The sequence below is a fragment of the Typopeltis vanoorti genome, chromosome 23 (assembly GCF_054136105.1).
Source record: "Typopeltis vanoorti isolate ZY-2024b chromosome 23, IOZ_Tvanoo_1.0, whole genome shotgun sequence".
Classification (NCBI taxonomy): Eukaryota; Metazoa; Arthropoda; class Arachnida; order Uropygi; family Thelyphonidae; genus Typopeltis; species Typopeltis vanoorti.
In genome coordinates, this window is record NC_143571.1 from 40916658 (window position 1) to 40943195 (window position 26538).

Genomic DNA, 26538 nt, shown 5'->3' on the forward strand with positions numbered 1-26538 from the left:
AATGTTGAAAATAAAGAAATTACAAGAGCTGAAAGAACAAGCAAGGAAGAAAGATGTAGGAATTCTAGGAATTAGTCAAATCAGATAGAAGGAAAAAGTTGTGTTTACTGGAATAGAGACTAGAGAATCATCTACGGCAAAAGAGAGAAAGGACAAAACAGTGTAGGTTTGTTACTAGAAAAGGACTGGAGAGAGTAAGTAAAAAATACTTATCACCTGGATGATAGTATTGATGACAACCTTAACAGCAAACCCAGTGGATCTTGTCATAATTCAGGTGCATATGCCAACACATAATGAAGACTGAGATAGAACAGTTACATAAACAGCTATCTGAACTAATATCAATTAAAGATCAAGATAATTTAATTATAATGGAAGTTTTAATGCTGTGGATGAAGGGGCCAGTGAATGTAAAGAAAATAGATTTGGATTATACAGGAAGAATGAAAGTAGAAGACTTAGATTTTTGTAAACATGTTATAGTTGATAATACTTTTTGACCTACCAAAATGCTATACAGAAATCACTAGGATATTCACCAGACTAAATACTAGTCAAGAAGTGATACAAAAACCAATGTGTGTGTTACAGGTGCCCAAGAGCTAAAGTGGTGATCATTTACTTGTCATTACATAAAACATATGTAGCATAAGGAAGATAAGTGGAATAGTGAACTGCTAACATGCTCAAATACAAAAATGAACTTTTAAAAAAATATTAGGTTATACAAGATTACAAGCATTGGAGCTGTGGATTATAAATGAGATATTGTACGCCCACAGATGTGACACCCTTCTACTCTTCTGCACATATTCGAAGAAGAAGAAGAATCCATTCCGATATTAAGGTAATCAATGAATGGATGGGATGAGTGTTTATTATTATACGTCTGAAAATTAGGTAGAAAAAGAAGCAAAACAGTTACCACTTCTTAAAATGATAACTGTTTTGCTTCTACAAGAGTTGGAAAACTTATCTATAAAGCACGTGATTTCATGTGTTGGTGACCAGTTCGTACATCCTTTATTTCTTTCTCACCTTCATGAATTGAACTATTCTTGGCACATTGCCAAGCTCAGTTCTATGAAGTGTGGGCATAAAATACTTATTAGAAAAGAGCAAAAATAAAGACTATAGCAGAAAAGGAAAAATATCAGACTGAGAAATAAGATTAAAGAAAACTGGAAAAAAAACTGCATGGAAGAAATAGGTAAAAAAGTCAAACATGAATGAAAAACAGGAAACTATCATGGCATGTTAAATAATTGTTACATACACCAAACAAAAGTAACGTATTATGAGATTTAAAAAAAAACAACACGAAATATTTGCAATAATAAAAATTATTCTTTCTTCTTCTGAATACATGTGTCTAATAATCTTTACTATGTCACAAGTGCTATTAAAAGCAGGGAGAGAAAACACTTAACTTTTAGATGGAAGACTTCGAGCAACAAGTTCTAGATTCAGCAAGCTTAACCCAAAGTCTGGCACAGATATGTTGACAAATATATTTGTCACACATGTCCACAAAACATTAAACACATAACTAAGTCACCCAAACAAATATACCCAATTTATCATCGAAATTGAAAACAATAAGACAGTGTCACTCTAACTCAGCTTCTAATGAATCAAATGTCATAAACAGTTGACACAACACTAATAAAGGTTGCCACTTTCGACAACAAAAAGATACAGCAGGTGGTGCCACTAGTTTCTTCTACGTGGGCTGTTCAATAAGTAATAAGACTAATTTTACTGTGGCGAAACCACTCGTCACAATATTAATTTCCGTGGAATAAAGAAATGATGCTGTATGTATTAACAAAAGAGGTTGATAGATGGCGTATATGGGCTGATGTGCCAGAGTGTCACGTGACTAAACGGAAGTGCTCATCAGCACGCCTACGAGGTGCGACCAGTCTTCGAAATGGAAGCATCCTTGGAACAGCGTTATGCGATTAAATTTTGTGTGCATTTGCAAAAATCGGCATCAGACACTTTTATCATGATACGCAAAGCTTTCCACGATGAAGCAATGTCGAGGGCAAGTGTTTTTCGCTGGCATAAAACTTTTAAGGAAGGAAGGCAAAATGTGGAAGATCTTGAACGTGAGGGAAGACCTTCGACATCCATCACGGAGACAATGATCAACACAGCAGCGATTATCATCAAGCACGTCAAAAGGAAGCGTCCATTGCTGAAGAATGGCTTCTTATTGCACCACGATAATGCAAGGCCACACATTGCTGGTTGTGTAGTGGACGTTTTGCAGAAGAACAACACAGATATCCTACCACACCCTCCATACAGTCCTGATCTCGCACCATGCGATTTCTGGCTGTTTCCTCAGCTCAAGAAACCACTAAGAGGTCGCCATTTCGAAAGCAACAAAGCATGTGTAAAAGCTGCGGAGGCGGTTTTGAAAGAACTCTCAAAAAACGGACTCTCATATGTGTTTAAGAAATGAACGCAACATTGGGACAAATGCATCGCGTCTCACAGTAGTTACTTCGAAAAAGACCATGTAAATAATGACGATTAAAGGTAATCTGTTTTCTGTATAAATAGTCTTATTACTTATTGAAGAGCCTACATATTTTCGAAAAGTTCGGGTTCTTTTTGGAACGAGGGTGTGTGTATGTGTGTATATATATATATATATATATTTTTTTTTTTTCACCAGAGGTCAGGCTAATGTAAACAATTAAAAGCATTCAGAATTATCTTACTTTAGTATCATGTAGCTTGTGTCCTCTACATATGTTTTCCTGATTATGACCTCAATATAGAGGTTGAAACATTGAATATTTTTTGTTTAATTATAAGTAATTACTTAAATGAGTGTTTTGCCTCCATAAATTCTACACAATGAATGCTGACTACCATGTAACCTTGAAAGAAATATCTGCCTTAGTTTTTTGTGAATATACACACACAAGCTTTCTGTGAATTGAAAAATGGAGGGATAAAAATGAATGGAAATATTCTAACTCATCTGTTTTGCTGATAGTTCTGGCAGAGGATCTGGAAATAAAATTAAGGGAATTTTGTAAGGACCTAGGATAAGAACAGATCTAAGCTCTTCAACTGTATCATGCAGACTACAGAGAAGGGTATACAAAACATCAAAACATGCAGGTAACTTGTCTGTAGATGAATGCTAGGAGTATAAGAAACAAAAGAATAGTTTGCCTTGGTAAATATGTTAAGCTCTCAGATTGTAAGCATTAGTGAGATAAGATGGTTATCAAAGGCAGACATAGTAGCTGGTATCGAGTGTAAATGGTAGTGCATTTTTAGGAAAGATAGACATGATAGGAGGGGGGAGTATGTGCTTCTAGTGATATTAGATTACTTAATTCCAGTTAGAGTTGAGACCTTTGATTGTAATACTAATAACAGTGGCAGTCAATGTGAAGCCATCGGGTGTGAGGTGGAGTCTAACAAGATCAAAAACATACTTGGATGTTGTTACAGATAGTGGATCACTTGCTAGTGATGAAGAAATGCATCACCAAATAAAGATAACAGGTGAGATACAAGTAATCATAATGAGGGACTAATTATCTGAACATTGATTGGGTAATAGTAAAATCTCATGAGAAGAAAAACTGAATTTACTCAAGCAGCATGTGACAGAAGGAACTATAGGCCAAAGAGTAGTGTTAAATCTGATTATAGCGTCAGAGAGGGTTTCAATTAGAGACTTGCCTCCGATCATGTGGTACTCGGGAATTGAGCAAGTTTATGAATATTCCATTCAGAAGATGTTACAGGATGAACTACAAAGCAGGAAATTATAACCGAGGACTATGCTAGGCTCAGCACCATGGTATCGGTTGTTGGATGGGAATGATATCAATAAGTGCATGGGAAGTGTTTAAAAATACTTAAATTATGCAATATCAGAATGTGTCCCTAGAGTTACAAGAATAAATAGGACAAGAGTGAAATGGATGTGTAATCTTATTAAGCAAGAGATTTGTAAGTAAAAGATGTGGAAAGAATACATTGTACATAAAGATGTGTAATTTATGAAAATTATAAGGAGCAGGCCAGAAGAGTCAACTGTTGTACGGAAAGCTAAGAACATGAAAAGAAACTGGTCCTGAAAGCTAAAGACAACTCAAAAGAATTCTATCAATATGCTGCAAATAAAAGAATGTATATGGAAGAATAACTACTGAATGCAGATAGTGATGATGACTGATGCAGAAGAGGCTGTTCAACTAACAAATGCCCATTTTGCTAAAAGCTATCAACCTGGTATATTCAACATTGAATTCACTTCTACTTCTTCACTGGATGAAGAAATGCAGATGTATGAGAAGGAGGTATTAGAGCTGTCGCACAAACTGTATAAAAATTTGGCAATAGGGACTGATGGGACATCAGCACAGATGTTAAAAGTGTTCAGCTGAACTGAGTGTTCCTTTGACCTGCTATATAATTTCAGTCTTAGAACAGGGAATATTTCATAGGAGTGGAAAGAATGTATGATAATGGTAATGCACAAAGGTGGTGCAATGCAAAGATGATGTATCTAACCATTGACCTATCGGCATCTCTGGAGTGGTGGCAGCAATTTTGGAGAGGATAGTTAGGATATACATTCAGAAATGGGTTGACAGAGAATAACTAAAAGCTAAAGATATTCTTTAGCAATGAACAACCATGGGTTTACTAAGGGTAGGTCATGTTTGAGCAACTTTGGAAACAGCAGTAACATTATTATAGAATGTTACTGCTGAATTAGACAAGGAGAATGGATATACCATAATACTTTTGGATTTCACTAACACTTTTGACAGAATACAACACAGAAGACTTGCATAAACTGGAGAATATGGAATTGGATTATAAAATATTGGCATGGATAAGATGTCTGACTAACATATCAAAAAGCACTTTATGGGGGGATGTCAGTCTAAGATTTAGGTAGCCAGTGGTGTGCTACAAGGATCAGTCCTTGGTCCACTGTTATTTAATCTAAACATTAATAGCATTGGGAAAGATCTGACAGGTGACATACAGCTATTTGCTGAAGATTCAAAGATAGGCAGAGTAATCGAAAATGAAGCTGATATGCAGTACTTGCAGAATGATCTGAATAGGTGGGAATTGTAGGCATGTGAAAATGGCTGTCAATTGAATATTAATCAAGTCGTGCCCTATGGCGATTTGATATTTGATGTTATTATCCTCTAAGTTGTATTTGCAATCTTCACCATATAGCAAATTCTGTGGTAATTCTGATACAGTGGATTGTGGAATACTGATTATGAAGACAGAATGAGAATTTGTAGTGCAAACACTAGTACACCGGGGGGGGGGGGGGTGATATACAAACTTCTGAAAGGATTATACACAATTCCAATAGATGAAATTTTTATTTTATGGAGGGTGGGGAAAGATGAAAAGGCATCTTTGGAAATTGAGAATGAATGCCATCGAGAAAGGTGTTAGAGCTAAATTTTTCTCTCTTTGAGTGGTGTTTGATTGGAATGGACTGCCACTGGATGCTGTGTGTGCAAGCAGTGTGAAGGAATTCAAGAACAGGAATGACAGCTGGTGCAGATAGTATGTGGCCTCCCTCGATGAATCCCTGATTTACTGGAAGTCTCTTAATAATAATTAAAGTGTCCAGTCAAATTGGGTTAGAAATAAATTTAAATAAAATTAATGATGAATGACAATTTAACCACAAAAAGAATTATATTAGAGGATGGAGAGGAGAAATGGAAGAGTAGATCTGTACTTATCTGGGACAAAAAGGACAACTAAATTGGCAAGTAAGATATTTTCAAAGGAGATGATAGATATTCTATTCCATTAATCTGAAGAGGAAAGCTGCAAACAACCAATGTGTTGCACATGTGATTACAATGAAACCTAGAATTTAACTAAACATTCACAAATTGAATTACCAAAGAATAGAAAAGGAATATGCTTAGTGTGATACTCACAGACAAGATACCCTTGCATTTGATAAGATCAAAAACAGGTATAGAACACTGTCAAATACATCATGTATTCAAAATGATGGGCTTGACACACTACAAGATATAATACAAGATAGCTCAAATTAGTAGAATGGAGATCTGTGAATGGCAGCATGCAAAGAAAAAGATCCTTGCTATCTCTTCTTCAAAGAAGAGATAGCAAGGATCTTTGATGCAATAGTTAAGATTGCTGGAATGCAATGGATGAGAACTGAAAAGAGAATGAAATAAAGAAAATGGAGACATTTGTTCAGCAGTGGAACAATCCAGCTCGAAAAAGAATTGCTATTTTATTTCTTGAACTGACTGTAAAAGTTTGTTTCATACATTTAAATCTGCTAATACTTTAAACAGTTTTGTCTGTTAATTACTGAAGAGAATTCAGAATAAAAATTGAATGGTTAGTCCTCTAGTTTTGTTTAGACCACCATACAACCCAGCCATGATTGATGAAATATATTAATCTCATTAAACTTCATATGCATGCTATTTCAATAGGATAATCTCAATGGTACACTTTATAACCATGATTTACATGATGGCTAAACACCACATGACTAGTGGGGGTTGTTAACATCAATGAATATATCTTGTAACCTGCATTTAAGCAGGCTAATGACCTGTAATAATGGTCATTAGCCTGCTTATCAAATTCAGAAGCCTGATATGATCAGGAATTTGATAATGATGACAATCATTAGGTTTAAATGATATATCATGGTGCTATACAATCGTTTCCATTATCAAAAATTATGGAGACAACTACCATGTTAGAGCAAAACTTTAATATAAACCAAATGAACACTTGATGTTTTGACCTTCATATATTTAGCCAGCAAAGGCTAGTCAATTGGTAGAGCCTCTGATACTAATGGCTCAGTTAAGTAAGTTTGAGTGCAGTTAGTAGCTGGAAGGGGACCAATCGTTCAATGCTGTTGGCACACTCTCCCTCGATGAGTCTTTGGACTCCCTGGAGGTGTCAAATAATAATAATCAAGGTCATCATCTGGAGCATACGCACATATACAAGAAACAAGCTGCACTACAATCTAAATGGTTTGCTAAAGTTACTGACCAACTGTTACAACAATTATTGGCCTGACCTCTGGTGAGGAGGAAAAAAAACCTTTACTACATCAAAGCTAGGGTCCTATTATTATTATCATCTATTAGGTTACAAAATTAAATTGTGCTGGAGACCAACATGTTTATATATATATATATATATATATATATATAACTATGTGATTATACGTATAAATTCAACCAATTGGTATGGAATAGTTTCCAATAAAAGCTGAAAATTGCTTAAAGTCCTAAAGTATGCTGAAATCTAAGTAGGCTGAATATTCATACAGAATTCATACAAATTCTTGGAATTTTTATGCCACCATTATTGTTGAGATTAGGGTGGTTAATCAGAATTTCACAGGCTTCTTTAAATTTTCTTTTTCATACCAGGTTTATGTATGGTGTAAAGAGCAGATACTTTTCCAATCAATTTGGTGTAGGGTGTTGAGAGCGTGATCTTCACCAAAATTGTTATGTTAATGTGTCTTTATTCTTTTAGTATTCTGTCAGTATTCTTTCCATCTGTTTTTTGATTTCCATTTCTACTGTTAGTAATGCTCCATTCCTGTCTTTGATGACATTCAATTTGGGCTTAAAATTTTGCTTTAAGTCACGAACTAAATAAAACATCCTTTTATAATTGAGCCTCCTCATCTGGAACTGTATCTCTTCACATTTATTAGCATAGAACTTTTCCTTGTCCTGCTTGATGGACAAGTAAAAGTCTTCTGACTTCTCTATGTAATCGCTTATATTCTTCAGTCCCTGTGTCTCTGTTTTTTCAACTGCCTTCTTTTGATTAGTTTTTGGCACATCCTGGAGTTTATTGCATCTACTGCACCTGTAACTTACTTTATATCGGTGAAACTGGACGTACAATCCCTATATGTAGTATTAACACCCTTAAAAACAGAGTTAATGACTCCAAATTTTTGCGAAGGGTAGTGATGTGAGTTAGCATGTATATATTGGCCAGTATGTGTCGGTTTGTGGTAAACCGTGAAGGATAGACTGCCTGAGGGAAGACGTGTGACCAGTGTATCCAGGAACAGGAGCGATTCTGATTTTCAGTTTCAATAGCAAACTGTATGCATTCATAGAAAGGGGGATGGTAAATCCCTTTATGTTTTTATAGCCGGGTACGAAACTCGGATCGAAATCCATAGTTTCATGCCGAAAAAACTATTGGCGAGCCCAAGTGTAAATGATCACTTGGGTAGTACAACACTAGGGCAACTCAATGCAAAGGTGGAGCAAGCTCTGTCACTAACTTTAATATTCTCTCATAATGTAAAACCCAGCTCCTAAGAGATGTATATATATTGTTTTACATTATGAGAAGAGGTCACTACCCAGACCGGTTTCAACCTTTTTTGAGGTCTCATCAGCGAGCAAGTAGACCTGGAATATCAAGGTTTTAAGTGAACACGAACTTACATACCTCTACTATCGAATTGCCGAAGTGGTGTACTCCTATATTAATTGTTAATTACTAATTTAATAAGCCGAAAGGCTATTTTACCTGCGAATATGTTAATATGTAATAGGTATATGTTAATAGGTATGCAAGTTCGTGTTCACTTAAAACCTTGATATTCCAGGTCTACCTACTTACTGATGAGACCCCAAAAAAGGTTGAAACCGGTCTGGGTAGCGACCTCTTCTCATAATGTAAAACAATATATATACATCTCGTAGGAGCTGGGTTTTACATTATGAGAGAAGATTAAAGTTAGTGATGGATCTTGCTCCACCTTTGCATGGAGTTGCCCTGGTGTTGTACTACCCAAGTGATCATTTACACTTGGGCTCGCCGATAGTTTTTTCGGCATGAAACTCTATGGATTTCGATCCGAGTTTCGTACCCAGCTATAAAAACAAAGGGATTTACCATCCCCCTTTCTATTAACATATTCGCTGGTAAAATAGCCTTTTGGCTTATTAAATTAGTAATTAACAATAAATATAGGAGTACACCAGTTCGGCAATTCGATAGTAGAAGTATGTAAGTTCATGTTCACTTAAAACCTTGATATTCCAGGTCTAACTACTCACTGATGAGACCTCAAAAAAGGTTGAAACCGGTCTGGGTAGTGATCTCTTCTCATAATGTAAAACAATATATATACATCTCTTAGGAGCTGGGTTTTACATTATGAGAGAAGATTAAAGTTAGTGATGGAGCTTGCTCCACCTTTGCATGGAGTTGCCCTGGTGTTGTACTACCCAAGTGATCTTGGGTAGTACCCAAGTGACACTTGGGCTCGCTGATAGTTTTTTCAGGCATGAAACTCTATGGATTTCGATTCGAGTTTCTTACCCGGCTATAAAAACAAAGGGATTTACCATCCCCCTTTCTATTAACATATTCGCTGGTAAAATAGCCTTTCGGCTTATTAAATTGTATGCATTCATGTTGTTTGTTCAGGTAGCTAAGGAATATGTTTAAGATCATAGTATCCAAATAAAGCAAAAAAGGATGTGGAGTACTTTCACGAATTTAAGACTAATCAATTAATCTTGGACTTAAAGGGTTGGTTGCAATCTAAAATACCAACACGAGAAGGGACTTGTGTCTCAAACTTTCAAAATTAATTGCGACACAGTATGTTTTGCCACATACTATTGGCAAAACTCATCTTACCGACTATAAATGATGAAGTTTTAGATATGATGATTGGCTCAGGTAAAAGTAATATAATGTTGTCAATTCCTCTCTGCAATAGTTCAGTATTAACAAGAATCGACGAAATGGCAAAGGCCATTGGACATCGATGAGACAACTTTACGTGACAATGAAGCTTTGTTAATGGCCTACGTGCGTTATATAAATACTAATGAAGAAATTAATGAAGAGTGTCTATATGCTGAACAACTGAAAATTGACACAAAAGATTCTACAATTTTTAAGGTTGTTAAAAACTTTATTAATGCTAAAAACATTCCTCTCACAAATATTATTGCATGTGCAACTGATGGAGCACCAGCTATGACTGGTCATCACCATGGATTTATAGCACATTTAAAAAAAGCAGTTCCAAATATCTTTACAATTCACTGCATTCTTCATAGTTGCAAAACATCTTAGCAGGAGACTACATAAGACTTTGGATGATGTTATTAAAGCAGTGAATAAAATAAAAGCCCTGTCATTTGAATACCTGCATTTTTTGGGAACTTTGCCATGAAAAATGAAGAATTTGAGCGGCTCTCAAATGGAAACTGTCTGCGACGCTTTAATGATCTCTTCGATACTGTTTTTATATTTTTTAATTCATGTGATAAGAACATGTGTAATGTTCTAAAAAAGGAAAAGGTTGATATCGCATATCTTTCTGATATTTTCACCATATTAAACGAGGTTAACATCAAATTGCAGGATCTTATTAAAGTAAAGGGAATCATAAATGCTTTTATCAACAAATTAACATTCCACAAGCAGAGTACTGCAAGACGCAATTTTCTGCAGTTCACAAATAATAGATGATTTAATATTAGATACAGATTTGTATTGTTACTGTTCCCATCTTCTGACACTGAAAGAACACTATTCAAAGACTTGCATAAGCTGAAAATACCTGATTGGATCACCATAAATCATTTCTTTTTAATGCCACTTCTGTTCATCCAAATTTGTGTGAAGAATTTATTGACTTAAAAAATTATTTTGAAGCTCAAGTACAATTTCAACAGCATGGGTATGAAAGATTCTGGCATAACATATAATGCAAGTATCCTCAAGCTTTGGCAAGAAATAAAATTACTGCTCATTGCTTTTCCTTCATACTTGGTCGAGAAAGGTTTCAGCATCATGTTACAATTCTTACCTAAGCAGAGAAATATTATTATTATTATATGATACCTCCAGGGAGTCCAAAGACTCATCAAGGGAGAGCACCTACTCTACAACTGTCTCCACCAACTACAAACTACACTAAAGCCGTCTACCACCACCACTTCCACAGACAATCACGAACATCCATGCCCACAGCAGGATTCGAACCCACAGCATTTTGGCTGGAGAGTGGATATGCTAACCATGCCAGCTAATAAAATAGATTGCAAATAACTGAAAGCAGACACTTGAGACTTCGTTTGTCAAACATTGAACCTGATATTGAAAAATTAGCAGGATCTCATCAGGCTCAGTAGCTGTTAATGATTGGCTTATTAAATACAGTAAATTTAAGTATTTTTTGAGTAAAAATAAATTTCTATTAAAATCATTAATTTTTAATTATCAGTTTAAATATTTTGATGATAATTTAGGTTTGCCTAATAATATATTATAATTATCTTATTGAGTCATTACCCAGTGTAAAATAGAGTAGGGGTGCCAGGCTATACAAATAGTTGAAAGGAAACGCCAGACAAAAAAAGGTTAAGAACCACTGAATTAGGAGTTTAAACATCAAATACATGAAGTAAAGAGTTGAAACTAACATTTCAAATTTTGATATCCAATTCTGATCTCTTTCCACAGAGAAAAGTAGCAGTAGATATAGTGTGAACTTTTATCTTACATCTCATTTACTTAAAACTTAAATTATAGGTTTTCTATTATTGACATCTGATCTCTATGGAGTTACTCATAACAGGCAGTTCACTCACATAAAAAAGATCAGGGAAACATGCCTTAAATCCATTCAGTTTCCTCGCTCACCACACTCTCGGGCAATGCAATCTACTCACCAATCTCCGTAAAAGAACCAGGAAAGGAATTCGTGAAAGAACTCCTCACATCATCCTTACACAGTTTCCAGGCCTCTTATTCTATCCTTGTATTCCATTACTCTGTGAAAAATCTACACATTAAGCTGGTAACAACCTCTCACCTTATATTTCAATCATCTCGCCTCCTTCTATTCATAAGGCTCTGCAAATTGCATTCAGACAATCTGTCTTCATATCCAACATTCAGAGACCTGGCAGTGACTTATTGAATATTCTATTGACCCTCTCTAAGCTATCCTTATCCCACTGAAAAGCATACCAGATATGCACACGGTAGCTCATATACAGCATGATCAAGACCTCATGCAAGAGAACTATGATCTCTTTGTTTCTACATATTAAAGGCCTCATTATTGCCATAATGATGACCTTTACATTGATATGATTATTGAATAAATTAAAATAAACTTTAATACATACTTCCTATATTTCGGCAACGTCACGTTACCATCTTCATGGGAACTTAAGATTAAGACGTGCACTCAGGCACTAGAACAGCAAATGAGGTAGAAGCGAGGAGACTACTATTATTCCTAAAGTCTTGATGGTGCCCACTAGCGGGCTATATTAGGTATTCTTGGGCATTGGGCTGAAGTTCTCATGGTGTACATTTCCCAAATTTGGGGCAGTCTCGTGCATCCAAATTTGTTGAGGTTGGGCACATATTTTAGGGATGATGCTGATTTCATGATTTCTTCCAACGTATTCTGTGGCGAGTATCCAGAGCATGGTCTGCAAGCCCAGAGTGACTGTACTGATGAAACCGGATGTAGTCCTTTGTTCGGAAATTTTGATATTTGCTGTCCTGCCTATTTGTCCAAAATAGGACAGTTTACAGCTGCAAGGGACATGGTAAACACCAGGTAGGTCTAGGGCAGGGGTAGTCAACCCATCGATCGTGGAGTGATTTTTGGTCGATCTCATGTATTCCTACTTACTTACAAATTTAATTAATCATTATTTTGTATTATTTTTAATTCGCTTTAAGTGTATTGCTATGGTTTATATATTTTTCGTTAAAATTGTCAAATCAGTAATTTTCTTATAAGTCCGGGTAAATGAATTAATTTGAATCAGTGGAAGTCAAACAGCAAGCGGAATGAATATGATTATAAGCAAAGTGTAAAAACTCGATTGTAGCTTAACTATTAAATATTCCAAAGCACATTACATCGATGTTTTACTTAGGTTAAGTCCCATGTGAATATTGTAAAAAAATAAACTTTTGTCTCGGTATAGTTTGTATTAGATGTTGTAGTAAATAACTCTTTTTGAAGCTAACTGTATATACTGCTTTAATAAGAATATGTTAGTGTGTTAAAAACAAAGGCAATGTTTTTGTCGCCAAAGCAGTACATGGCAGCATTAGAAAGATTGTTATTGAAACTTGTATGAGAAAGGCTTGCAGGCTCTCAGTGTAAACATCTCCAAAGTCAGTCAGAAAGAGTTCAAACAACTTTCTGATGGCTGGCAACTTACAATCAAAAGAAAGCAGAGGAGAACAAAAGGCGTGCCGAACTTTAAACTTAAGATGAAAGACTCGCACCGATTCTTTGGGGATTGCCAAACTTCATGCGAGGTCTCAGAGGAGGCCTAATAAAAAGGGACTGAAGCAAACAGAAGGGATCCCAGTTCCAGAATTGCTGTCAGAGAGGATGCCGCCCGGACCAGTGTCACCATCAGAGAGACTGCCCGGATTCACGTAGCTTGAGAGAGGAATTTCCCGCTTCCAGAAAGGAGCTTCTCGGTTCGAGACGTCGCTAGAGAGAGACTACTTCTAGGCCGCAGACAAGGTTTCAAATTGCCAAAAGGAAGAGTTCCAATTGCCAAAGAAAAGTTTCCAGGCCAGGTTAATGTCAGACATTCACCAGTGTTGCGTTTTCATTACAATTTGATGAATCAAACGACTTCACTTATATTGCTCAGTTAATGGTATTTCAAGATTATTCAAGTAAAGAAGAACTTTTGAAAATTATACCATTATTGGGAAGGACTAGGGGAGAAGACATTTTTTCCAGATTTGATGAATTTGTGAAACAACACAAACTTCCGCTTTTTAAACTTGTGTCTATTACTACTGATGGTGCTCCTGCAATGATAGGTAATAAATCAGGCTTCATTTCATTATGTAAAAACGATGACAAATATCCAGATTTTTTAACGTACCACTGTATTATTCACAAACAAGTACTGTGTAGTAAAAGATTAAACACAAAAGATATTTTGGATATTATATTTAAAATTGTAAATTCTGTTCGAGGAAAAGCCCTGCAACGGCGGTTATTTAAACTACAGGCAGATGATGATAGGGAACTTCTGTTGTACAATAATGTTCGCTGGCTCAGCAGAAGTCAATTTTAAAAAGATTTCTTGTATTAACGATATAAAAAATTTTTCTTGATGAAAAAGAAGATATTTATCCACAGTTGAGTGATAAAAGATGGTTGTTCACTTATCATTTTTAGTAGATATTTCTGTACGAAATTAAGCAATATAAATTTAGAGTTACAAGGTAGAGATAAAAATTTAATTGGCATGTTAAGTTCAATAAAAGCTTTCCAACAATACTTACTTTTATTAAAGAAAAATATAAATGATCGCGAATTTAGACATCTCCCATATTTATTAAAATTTTTTGAACAAAATCAAGAAATGCTTCACTATGATTTTAAAGAATTTTATTCGTAAATTAGAATTAGTTGAGGAAGAAATAAATTCAAGATTTAAAGATTTTAATAAAACTGAAATGATTGTATCTTTATCAATAATCCATTTCAAGAAAACTTGAACATCACAGAAATTTCAAATAAAATTAGTGGGCTGTTTGAAGCTGAAGTAAAACTTGAGATAATAAACATTCAGAATAGTTTACATTTAAAATCAATAAACAATGAAGTCATTTGGAAGTATGCACATGAAAAATTCCCAATGTTAACTGATATTGTGCAAAAAATTCTGTCGTGTTTTGGATCGACATACTTGTCAGAATCTGCCTTTTCAAATATAACCATCATAAAAATTCGATTAAGAAACCAAATTACAAATGATCATTTGGATGATTGTCTGTGATTGGCCACTTCTTCATATCAACTTGACTATGAAAATATTGCAAGGTCCAAACAATGCCAAATTTCACATTAACTTTTTTTTTTTTAATCAACCAGCATTTCCTGTAACTTATGAGTTTGTAATCAATCTGTTGTTTTTTTCTAACTTTGGTTTTCCAAAATAGAGAAATAAATATTTTATTCCAATATATATATATATATATATATATTTTTTTTTTGTTGTATTAAAATAATTAAAAGTGATAGATAAATTTTTAAATATACAAATAAAGTTTTTAGTTGTGTATTTTTTTTTAGTTGTTTATTTGTGCGTAATCAGATATCAGGTTGGGGGAACGTGATCTATATAAGAGAGTAGATCGCCGAATAACTTTTTATAGAAAAGTAGCTCATTGTAATAAAAAAGGTTGAACACCACTGGTCTAGGGAAAGTGGTTGGTCTTTTGTGGAGCAGATAAGGGATGCCAATTTTCTATATGGTTTGTAACAAGAGTTCAGGTCATTTTTTTAGGATTTTGGTTATTTTTTCAGAGGTGCCAAAGATATAAGGAATAGTGATTGATTTAGAGTAATCTCTATTGTGTGGGGGGGGTTGTGGTTTACTGGTTTTAGTATTTTTTTGGGGTTGTAGCCATTGGCTGAGAACGTGTTAAGGATGCGATTTAGTTCAGTGGTTAGGGCCTTGTCATTTGAACAGATTAGTTTAGCCCTGTTATGTAGTGTCTTAATAACACCAAATTGTTGTGAGGGAGGATTGTTGGTGAATATACCTGCCTGTATGGGTGGGTTTTCTATAAACTGAGAAAACCAAGGTTCCATCAGGCTGGCAGGTGATTAGTGTGTCTAGAAAAGGGAGGCTGTTGTTATCTATCCTCTTTTTCCACGCTGAACTTGATTTTGGGGTGTTGGTTGTTTAAGTGTGTCAAGAAGGAGAGGAGTGTTTCTGAGCCATGTGGCCAAATAGCAAACACATCATCAACATAGCGAAGCCATGCAGTAGGTTTTTGTGGGGCAGAGTTTAAGGCTTTCTCTTCAAAAGTCTCCATAAAGAAGTTGGCCAGGGGTGGAAAGAGTGGTGAACCCATGGCTGTCCCCTCTATCTGTTTGTAGAATTTTCCCTGCCAAACGAAATAGCCCAAGTTCATTGTAAACTGAATTAGGATTAAGATATTGGGAGGGAATTTGGCTTGGATGAACTCTAAGGTTTCCTTGAGTGGGACATTTGTGAATAGGGAGGAGATGCCAAAACTGACCATTATGTCTGTATGTTGGAGTGTAAAGTTTTCTATACTGGCTTTGAAGTGGGCTGAGTTTTTTTTATGTGTGATGTCAGTATAGTGTGCGAGTTCTTTGGCTAAATGTTTAGCTAATTTGTACGTGGGAGAGTCTATGCCATCCACTATGGGACATAATGGCACATTTTGTTTATGAATTTTTGGAAGCCCATATATGGGGGGGGGGGGTATAGAGTTAAATAGTTTTAATTTGTTGGTGACTTGTGCAGGCCAAGAAGTGACCTTCTTAAAGAGCCTATGGAGTTTTCTGATTTGTGAGTTGGTGGGATTATATTCAATAGGGAGGTAGGTAGCCTGATCTAGTAATAAAGCATTAAGCTTACCTGTGTAGTCAGTATGGTCGAGAACCATGGTGGCGTTCTCCTTATCCACTTTGGTGATTACTATTTCTTTGTTTTTCTTCCTTTCCTGTAGAGCTTTGTATTCACTATTGGATATGTTGGTTTTTGGTGGTCTTGCTTTGGTAAGAACACAAGCTACATCCAGTCTAATATTGTTGGCGATGTGGTTTGGAAGGTGGCTTTTTCTCGGAGCAATGGTGAAATTGTGGCCGCGTGCAAGGATGTTGAGTGCCTCAGGCTTCAAATCCATGGAAGAAAGATTCACTACCATGTTGAGTGGTAGTTTTGGATCAGAGGTAGAGTTCGTTATCAGGTTATCATATTTCTTGATGTGTCGATTCCTCAGCCTCAGCCCTAAAAAATGTTCCCAACCTCAACAAATTTGGATGCATGAGATTGCCCCAAATTTGGGAAACGTACATCATGAGAACTTCAGACCAATGGCCAAGAATACCTAATATAGCCTGCTAGGAGGCACCATCAGGACTTCAAGAATAACAGTAGTCGCCTCGCTTCTACCTCATTTGCTGTTCTAGTGCCTGCATGCACGTGTCTCTTAATCTTAAGTTCCCATGAAGATGGCAACGTGACGTTGCCGAAATATAGGAAGTATATATTAAAGTTTTTAAATATTCCAGTTTACGTTGTGAATTCCTTAAGTAATTCAATAATCATGTACAGCCAACGTGTAATCCTTTCTACAAGAATTTACATTGATAGTGAGAAGGGTTTAACAAACGATGTGAAGTCTTGTTTATCTTGGATTCTTTTTCTTTTCAAGAATCGTGGACAGCCAATGTGCATTTTTTTCTTCCCCAGGATAAACATCCAACAGATGTAATCAAAAGGATTCCTTCTTGATATAATCATTTTATCTTCTTGCTGGGGAACACATAACCATCTCATCTATTAATGGATGAGGTGGCATGGCCTTGAATCTCTGTGATGCACATTCCATTATTATATATTATTTTTTTTACCAATAGATTCTAATTTAGTGGAATTAATTTTAGGAATATCATCAAGTGAGTTCATATTGATTTATCTCTATGATACACTATAGATACAGCAAGCGTATCATATCATTCAGGGATACTAGTTGTGAGGTGAGAAGTTATTATGGGTTAAGTTCACTATTGACACTTTCTTTACAGTTGCCTTCTCAGTGTAAGAGAATTTACTACCAGATGCTGATACTTTTGTAGTATGTATGCTCTTTGCCTCCTCATGAAGGATGCTCCTCAGTCTTTTTTTGTATCTCCTTTTCATCCTTCCACCTCTGGCAAGCTTAGGAGAAGGCTGGGTGATCTCACTCACAACTGGGATATTTTGGTGGGTTTTGCACTTTAAATATTTGTTTTCATGATCATTACTGCTACATCAAGCAGTCTGAGAATGACCATAGTTTGGATGTTTAAAGCAGTGAAAAAAGTTTAGGGTGTACAGCCTAAATGCATAGTTAATATATCTGCTTGCTGAGTTTGTTTCTGCTTGTTTTTCTGTGTTGGACATTGGGATGATATTCCAGGTGGAACCAAGTGCTCATCCCAATGTAGGAGGATTCTTCTTATGGCTGTCACTCCTTGTTCCTTCAATTCTGAACAAATCTCATCAGGAATATAATGTTGGATTTTTCTAAGGCATTTGATAGGATACCACATGAAAGGCTGTTGCATAAATTGAACATGGGATTTGAATATAAACTCTTGACTTGGTGATGGTTGACAGACATATCAAAAAGTGGTATACATTGGGTGTGAATCTGCCAGATTTAAGGAAACCAGTGGTGTACCTCAGGATTCGATCCTTGGGCCATTATTCTTCAATCTATACATTAATGACATCAGGCAGGATCTAACATCAGATGTGCCATTGTTTACCAATGATGTGAAGATAAGCAAGGCAATCAGGGATGCTACTGATATTCAGCACTTAAGAAACAATTTGAATGGGCTGGAAATTTGGGCAAACGAAAATGGCTGTCAATTTAATGTTAGTAAGTGTAAAGTTATGCACTTCGGCATAATTAGATTTTCAGCAGCATATTATATTAATAGGATTATGACAAGAAACTGAGGAGGCAAGGGATCTTGACATATTGGTAAACAGGAATTTGAAGTTCAAAGGTCACATAGCAAAAGTTGACAACTCAGAGGATAATTGCGATGTTGAAGCAAACCTTAACATGTAAGGATAAGGAAGTCATTTTGCCTCCTCAGAACCCAGAATTGGGTTGACAACAGTGGTATTATCTTTGATGGAGAGCATGGATTTGCTAAAGGGAGGTCATGTTTTAGTAATCTACTCACTTATTACAATACAGTGATGGTTCATTGGGCAAAGGAGATGGATACATAGTAGTATACTTAGATTTTGAAAAGGCATAATCAAGAGCAGATGGAGCTGGATATTAGACTAGTGCACTGGATTGGAGATTGGCAATGTGATAGGTTTCAGCAATCTGTGTATGGGAGAGCAACATCCCAGAAGAGGAAAGTCACTAGTAGTGTATCTCAGGGTCTGTTTTAGGGCCATTGCTGTTTAACCTGTATGTTAATGATATTGGGGGGAGATCTGGATGGGATATTCAGTTGTTTGTAGATGATGCAAAATTGGGACAAACTATGAGGAGTAGAGTAGAGTAGATGTTCTGGCCTTACAAGAAGACTAGAAAAGATTGAGTGAATGGGCATGGTAGTGGGGATGCCAGTTCAATGTTGCAAAATGTAAGGTTTTAAAATTTGGGAAACAAAGATGGGATGTAGAATTTACTCTTGCTGAGGATACAATGTTGGAGGTGGAATAGATCATGGGGTGATGGTGGATAAGGATCTAAAATTAAGAGGAGACATTGCCAAAATTGTGAGGACAACACAATGAATTCTGGGAATGATGCAGAGGATGCCGACTTTTAGAAGTCAGGAGATTCTGGTTCTATTGTGTAAGCAAAGATATTTCATTCTTATTAATGTAACATCATGGAGAGTTTGAGAGTAGTGGTTGATGAGGAGGAGAGACCGACTGTGAGCTAGAGATATATAGGGAACTGAGCAAACAATGTTAATAAGGCTGTGAGGCATTGATTAGGCCACATATGCACTATTGTGTACAGGTTTGGTCATCTGATTTTCAACAGGACAAAGATATGTTGAAAAGGGTCCACAGATGATTGACTAAGGAAATTTCTATCTGTGGAATGTTGAACATGAAGAAAGGTTGAAAAGATGCAATTTACAGAGTCTAATGGATAGGAGAAAGAGGGGTGATATGACAGAGACATACAAGTTGGTAAGGGGTTGCTACAGGATTAACATCGAAAATTTTTCAAAAAATGGCAGGAGATTTGAGAAGAACAAGAGGTCATCCCTAATAGCTGTATAAGGAGGGTGTGAGCAAGGGAGTGAGAAACAGGTTTTTTTTTTCATAGAGAGTTGGGGATGATTGGAATGCATTGACTGAGCGTGTTGTGTCTACAGAAAATATGAATGCATTTAAGGCAAGGAATGATAAGCTGTGTGTATGACAAAGGAACCAAGATGGGTTTATGGCTCCATGGGATCTTAGGAGAATAATAACTAGCCCAGCTATGCAAAAATTTGCACTAACATTTCAAATAATTCTTTACTCTGGACTATAAAAAAACCAAAGCGTTTTTTTTTTTTTTTTTTTTTTTTGGCACTCAGCATTTTTTGTAAAGATATCAAACTTTCAAAATTGCACTCTTAAATGTTAAATGCCATGAAATCCTACGGAAGTAGCACGGAGGTTGATATTTGCCATAAATAAATAAAAAAAAAAAAAAAAAAAGTGGAGAATTCAATTAGTTCTGCTTTTTTTTTTTTTTTTTTACAATGGGATAGGTTTTAGAAATTTAAAAAATTAGATAGGCATTAAAAAAGATAGGCATTTAGAAACGTTAATATAGATATTGTTTTTTATATTATAATAGATAAACGTAGTTAATAGATGTGTTTTCTAATTGCATAAGACCTCTAAATTCCTATCTATAATTCTTTACTCTGGACTATAAAGGAACCAAAGTTTTTTTTTTTTGGCACGCGGCATTTTTTGTAAAGCTATCAAACTTTCAAAATTGCACTCGTTAAGTGTTAAATGCCATGAAATCCTATGGAAGGAGCACAGAGGTTGATATTTGCCATTCGGCATCATTGAAAAAAAAATGTGGAGAATTCAATTAGTTCTGCATTTTTTTTTTTTTTTTTTTTTTAACAATAGGATAGGTACAGGCATTTAGAAGTAGATGTGTGTTTTCTAATTGCATAAGACCTCTAAATTCCTATCCATATCACTTTGAAAAATATGGAACCAACTGCATGTTTTCTAGTTGCATTTATTTCTAAATGCCTATCTTTATCTCCTTGTAAAAAAAACATAGAATTAAACGTTTTGTACTTGAATATACCTCTAACATACAGAACTGCATGCTTCACATTTTTCATGATGCCAAGTTCGATCTGCATGCTGTGTAACCTCCTCCAGCCTGCCTTGTAAATATTTACCTCTTCTTATTCTCTAATATTCCATCGATACCTATCCTAGGGCCTGTAAATTAGCCCTAGAAAAAAGATGAAATTTCTCCTCCCGAGATAACTATTACCTCCAATCTCTCTTTGCAGAATGATTACAAATATTGCTTCCTTGGTCTAAAATAATCCTTTGGTCTAAATTAAGTAGTACTTTACCTCTGCACACCTATTAACTGTACACTACTGAATACTGTTCTCACACTTTGGATGTGCACCTAAAAGTTCCTCACAACTAATAGACTCAAATATAGATAAGAATAATTAGGTTGATTAATAATCAATCTCTTACCAATTCACTTCCCCCCCCCCTTCAACACAGATGTTTAGTTTCTGCTGGTTGCATTTCCTACAAATATTTACTTAGTCACTGTTCAGAAATGGCATTTAATCCTCATTCTTTATTGTAAATCTGTAGACTGTAAATCTGTAGATTGTGAGCTAGAGATATATAGGGAACTGAGCAAACAACGTTAATAAGGCTGTGAGGCATTGATTAGGCCACATATGCACTATTGTGTACAGGTTTGGTCATCTGATTTTCAACAGGACAAAGATATGTTGAAAAGGGTCCAGAGATGATTGACTAAGGAAATTTCTATCTGTGGAATGTTGAACATGTGGAATTACAATATACATATCATTAAGTTTCTTCTTTTGCCTCAGTTTTCTGCTTATTAGTAGAGCTAATATACTATAGGGTGAAACTTCTCGCATATGGGATTTTTACATTTAAAATATTTAAGTAAAATGTCAACAGATTTTTTTTTTCATTCCTCAACTGCATCATGTCACACATGAAACTAATGTGGTATAGTTTGTTTTTCTCTCTCTCACGTATCGGTGTGATATAAAAAAAAATAAGCAGATAGTACCTCACACTTAGCAATGAAACCAATCCAACACAAAGATATTTATTAACATCAATGATGCACCAAAATTCAAATCCACACAACTTAGAGTCTGTGGATTGGAGATGCTACTTACTCTGCCAATCAGGCAGCTTAGTTGGCTATGTATGCTTAAACTAAGCTAGCAGTTGATGTAAACTACATGAACTAAACGTATATAAAAGAAAATATAGCATGACATGACCTATCTAAACTAAACCAGACACCAACTGAAAGTGAATCGCTAACTACGCAGACAATTGAAAATATGAACCATTAACTAAGCAGACAACTGAAAGTGAGATATTAACTACACCTGACATAAATAACTGCAACCTATATAAACTAATGTAGATCAAATCACATTATAACTCAGCCTAACCAATTTCATGCTTAAATTGTCTAAATCTCAGCAAACTGCTAGTTTTCTGTACATGTGATAGTGGATAGCTTCCTCCCTCAGCCTTCTCCATCACTTCAGAAGTACTTTGCTGGTTAAGGTACGTTAATATGAGCTTTGTAAACCAAGATATCACAAGCAACAAAATAATGGCAAAACAATCTGTATAACTTTATCAACAAACTTTTTTTTTTCTACACCACAAGCTTCTAAAACTGTTCTTGTGTTTGAAGACAATGAAACTTCTTTTATATGAAGAGATACACTTCCATAAAAACTTATATGATTATTACATAGTCAACTCCATGGAGTCCTTGCTCATCGAGGGAAGCCCTAAACATTATGTCAAGCAGTATTCAACATTTGCACAATATCTAGAATGCTTTGCTTTGACCTTATTCATAGTCAGGGCACCTACAACAGACTCTGACAACCTATTCCACTCATTTACCACTCTCCAAGTACCCCCCTAACTACATGCTTGCTCAATTTCCAATGGCAGTCCCTACTTCTCCCACCACCAGACCAGTTCGGAAAAATTTCCTCTGTATCAATCTTGTAAAAACTCGTAATCTGTAGGTACCAATCATATCATCCCTTTTTCTGCCTACCAACCAATTTCTGTAAGCCAAATCTTCAACCCATTCTCATAAGGTGCATTCCATAAACCTGCTACCATCTTGCCACTGGGGTTTCTTGAGAATGAGGAGTTAGTGGAGAAGATCCAGAGGCAAGGCGGTGCACAACAGCCAAGATGGAGTCTCATCAAGGGACAATAACCTACTTGTCTCTGAGTGTCAGGTTGTTTTTCAATAACCAAGTAATTTGATGAGCTGCTTTAACCACTTCTTTGCTATGCTCTCTAAACTTCTACTCCCTATCCACTAACACCCTCCAAATCCTTCATCAAATTCCCAGAGTACTTTCCTAGGGTACACAACTGGTAATCTTTTCACCTCAAGATGCAAAACTTTACACTTTGCCACATTAAACCAACATCTGTTCTCCTTTGCCCATACTGTAATAAATTTAGTTTAATCCTTTATCCAAGTGTGAGCAAACAAAGTTTGGGACTGAAAATATCTTCTGGACTGGGGTAAGTTAATACAACACTCGGCAACTCGTAGCAAAGGTGGACCAAGATAACATCACTCCTATCTCAGTATCTCCCATAATGCAAAACACATCTCCATACAGATATGTATTATTTTATGCATTAAGGGAAGGACCACTACCCAGACTAGTTTTGACATTTATTGAGGTCTCTTCAGTGGGAGCCAGGCCCAGAAGTGGAGATACCAGGCAGAAGCAATGGCGAGGTCATCTTTACCTATATGAGTTGCCAAAAGGTGTGCCACCTTTTTATTAAATTACTCTGGATTTAGAGAAAGATGTCGAAAGTTTATTTTTTACTTGGTTAGACTATAATAAATTTAGTTTAATCCTTTATCCAAGTGTGAGCAAACAAAGTTTGCGCCTGAAAATATCTTGAGGACTGGGGTAAGGTAGTACAACACCGGGCGACTCGTAGCAAAAGTGGACAAAGCTAACATCACTCCTATCTCAGGATCTCCCATAATGCAAAACACATCTCCTTGTGAATATGTATAATATTATGCATTAAGGGAAGGGCCACTACCCAGACTAGTTTCGACCTTTATTGAGGTTTCTTCATTGAGACCTCGCCATTGCTTCTGCCTGGTATCTCCACTTCTCGGCCTGACTCCCACTGATGAGACCTCAATAAAGGTCGAAACTAGTCTGAGTAGTGGCCCTTCCCTTAATGCATAACATTATACATATCTGCAAGGAGATGTGTTTTGCATTATGGGAGATACTGAGATAGGAGTGATGTTAGCTTGGTCCACCTTTGCAACGAGTTGCCCGGTGATTTACAACCTTATCCCAGACCTGAAGATATTTTCAGGCACAAAGTTTGTTTGCTCACACTTGGATAAAGGATTAAACTAAATTTATTATAGTCTAACCAAGTGAAAAATAAACTTTCAACATCTTTGCCCATACTGCTCGTCTATTTAAATCATCCTGCACAATTTAAATATCTTTACTGACTATTAATCTAACCAATTTTGCATCATGAACACACAACTAAGTAGTTCCCCTTAGATAAGTTCCTATATTGTTCATTAAAAATCAAACAGAAGTGGCCAAAGAACAAAGCCCTGTGCCACACCACTACTCACAGGCCATCTACTGTCTGGTAGTTCTCCATCAACCACCCTCTTATCCATTTCAAACTTTATATCCATTCCCACATGATGCAACTTATTGATTAGAATTCCATGCAGTCTCAAAGGTTGAAAATTCTAGTAGCATCACTATAACCCATTACCTTTATCCAACTCAACTGTGACTATATATAAAAGCTGAGCAACTTATATATAGTGGGATTATGCTAGAAGAAACTGATCAGGCTAGAGATATTGGAGTGTTAGTAGATAGGAAGTTGAAATTCAGGGGCCATGTAGCAAAGATTGCAAATACAACTCAAAAGATAACTGCAATGCTGAAACGAATGTTCACATGTTCAGATAAGGATGTCGTTTTTGTCTCTTTATAAGGTCTTGATAAGACCTCACTTGGACAATTGTGCAAAGGTTTGGTTTCCATTGTGATTCTGATATATTGGAGAGAAAGAGTGCAAAGGTGAGTGTTAAAAATGATATCAGGATTTGGAATACTGATTATGAAGACAGATTGCGAATTTGTAGACTGCAGACACTAGCAAACAGGAGAAAGAGGGGTGATATGATTTACACTTACAAAGTTCTGAAAGGATCACACAGGATTTCAACTGATTGAATTTTTTTAAATTTTTATAGGGTAGGGAAAGGACAAAAGGGCATCCTTAGAAGCTGAGAATGAATGCCGCTAAGAACGGGGGAGGGTGAGAAATAGATTTTTCTCTCATAGGGTGGTGCGTGATTGGAATGGATTGCCACTGGATGTTGTGAGTGCAAGCAGTGTGAATTAATTCAAGAATAAGTATGATAGCTGGTGTGTGTTTGTATAGTATTGGGCCTCCCTTGATGAGTCCCTGACTCCCTAGAGGTCTCTTTTAATAATAATAATAACTTACTGAGGAAAAAGTTCACAAACTAGACATGGCTAACATTCCCACTTTTTATCTCCTTGACATTTAGTAAGTTAGTTAACAATACAATAAGATGTACGCTGAACTTTGCATATAACAAATAAATAAAAGAATATAATACCCTCCATTTTCATAGTTGCCTTACAATGAAACAGTGACCATAACTTTCTTAATGAATAATGAACACAAATAGTAGAACATATTCATTTAAGGGAACAATTAGAACTTTCAGGATAACAGGAAAAAGCAACTTGTCTGAGATGAATCAAACAAGAAAAAAAATTGTAGTAAGTATTGGAAATTAGGTCAAACCTTAGAAAACACTGATCGTAATTACTGTTTCAGCTAACAGTTTTCCATTTTCCTCTCCTCCTTTCTTATCAAACTCCTGAATAAATTACTTGGAACAAATAGGGACATGCAGATAATATGTTATCTTCATTTTACAGTTTCTCTGATTAAGCTGGATGTTTCTCTTTCATTATGTCATAAGAATATTTTTAAAACGATCCAGGAAAAATTGTCCCCACTTAATTCGACGGACGACTAAAAAAAAAAAAAAAAAGCGAAATAAGGCTTTTTTTTTTTTTTTTGTATATTACTGTCCAACAAACTAGGAATTAACATGTACGTTTCAAAACAAAAATCTTACCTCCCAACACTAAACATCGGAATTTGCCATTAGAGTGACAAGCACCAACAACATTCCCCTCCATTGTACATTCAAATATTACACTAGACCAAAAGGCTCACGCCACCTGTCACTACCGGCAAATGTTTCGCTACTGTGATTACACCCAAAGAACATGACTAACCGTCGATAAACATACTCACTAGTCCTTGAGCAAAAAATATCTAATAATATTAATAATTCAACATTCACGTTCTCCAGAGGACGCTGCGATTACTTTCTAATTAAAGCTATCAAGATTATGGAGGATGTATATTTGACAAAGATGTTAATATATATATATATATATATATATATATATATATATATATATATATATATATATATATATATATATATATATATATATATATATATATATATATATATATATATATA

General features: G+C 35.7%; 1 protein-coding gene across 2 annotated transcripts in view; it reads right to left on the bottom strand.

Annotated features, from left to right (window-relative positions):
- Positions 1-26307, bottom strand: part of LOC150093795 (uncharacterized) — a 311113-nt gene extending 284806 nt beyond the window's left edge. The window contains exon 1 of one of the 2 annotated variants that reach the window (XM_090412760.1): positions 26122-26307. In XM_090412760.1, coding sequence (XP_090268886.1) covers positions 26122-26185 — 64 coding nt within the window. In that variant the 5' untranslated portion in view covers positions 26186-26307. The remainder of the gene's footprint in view (positions 1-26121) is intronic. The other variant, XM_090412758.1, reaches the window with a different exon arrangement.
- Positions 26308-26538: the final 231 nt, after the last annotated feature.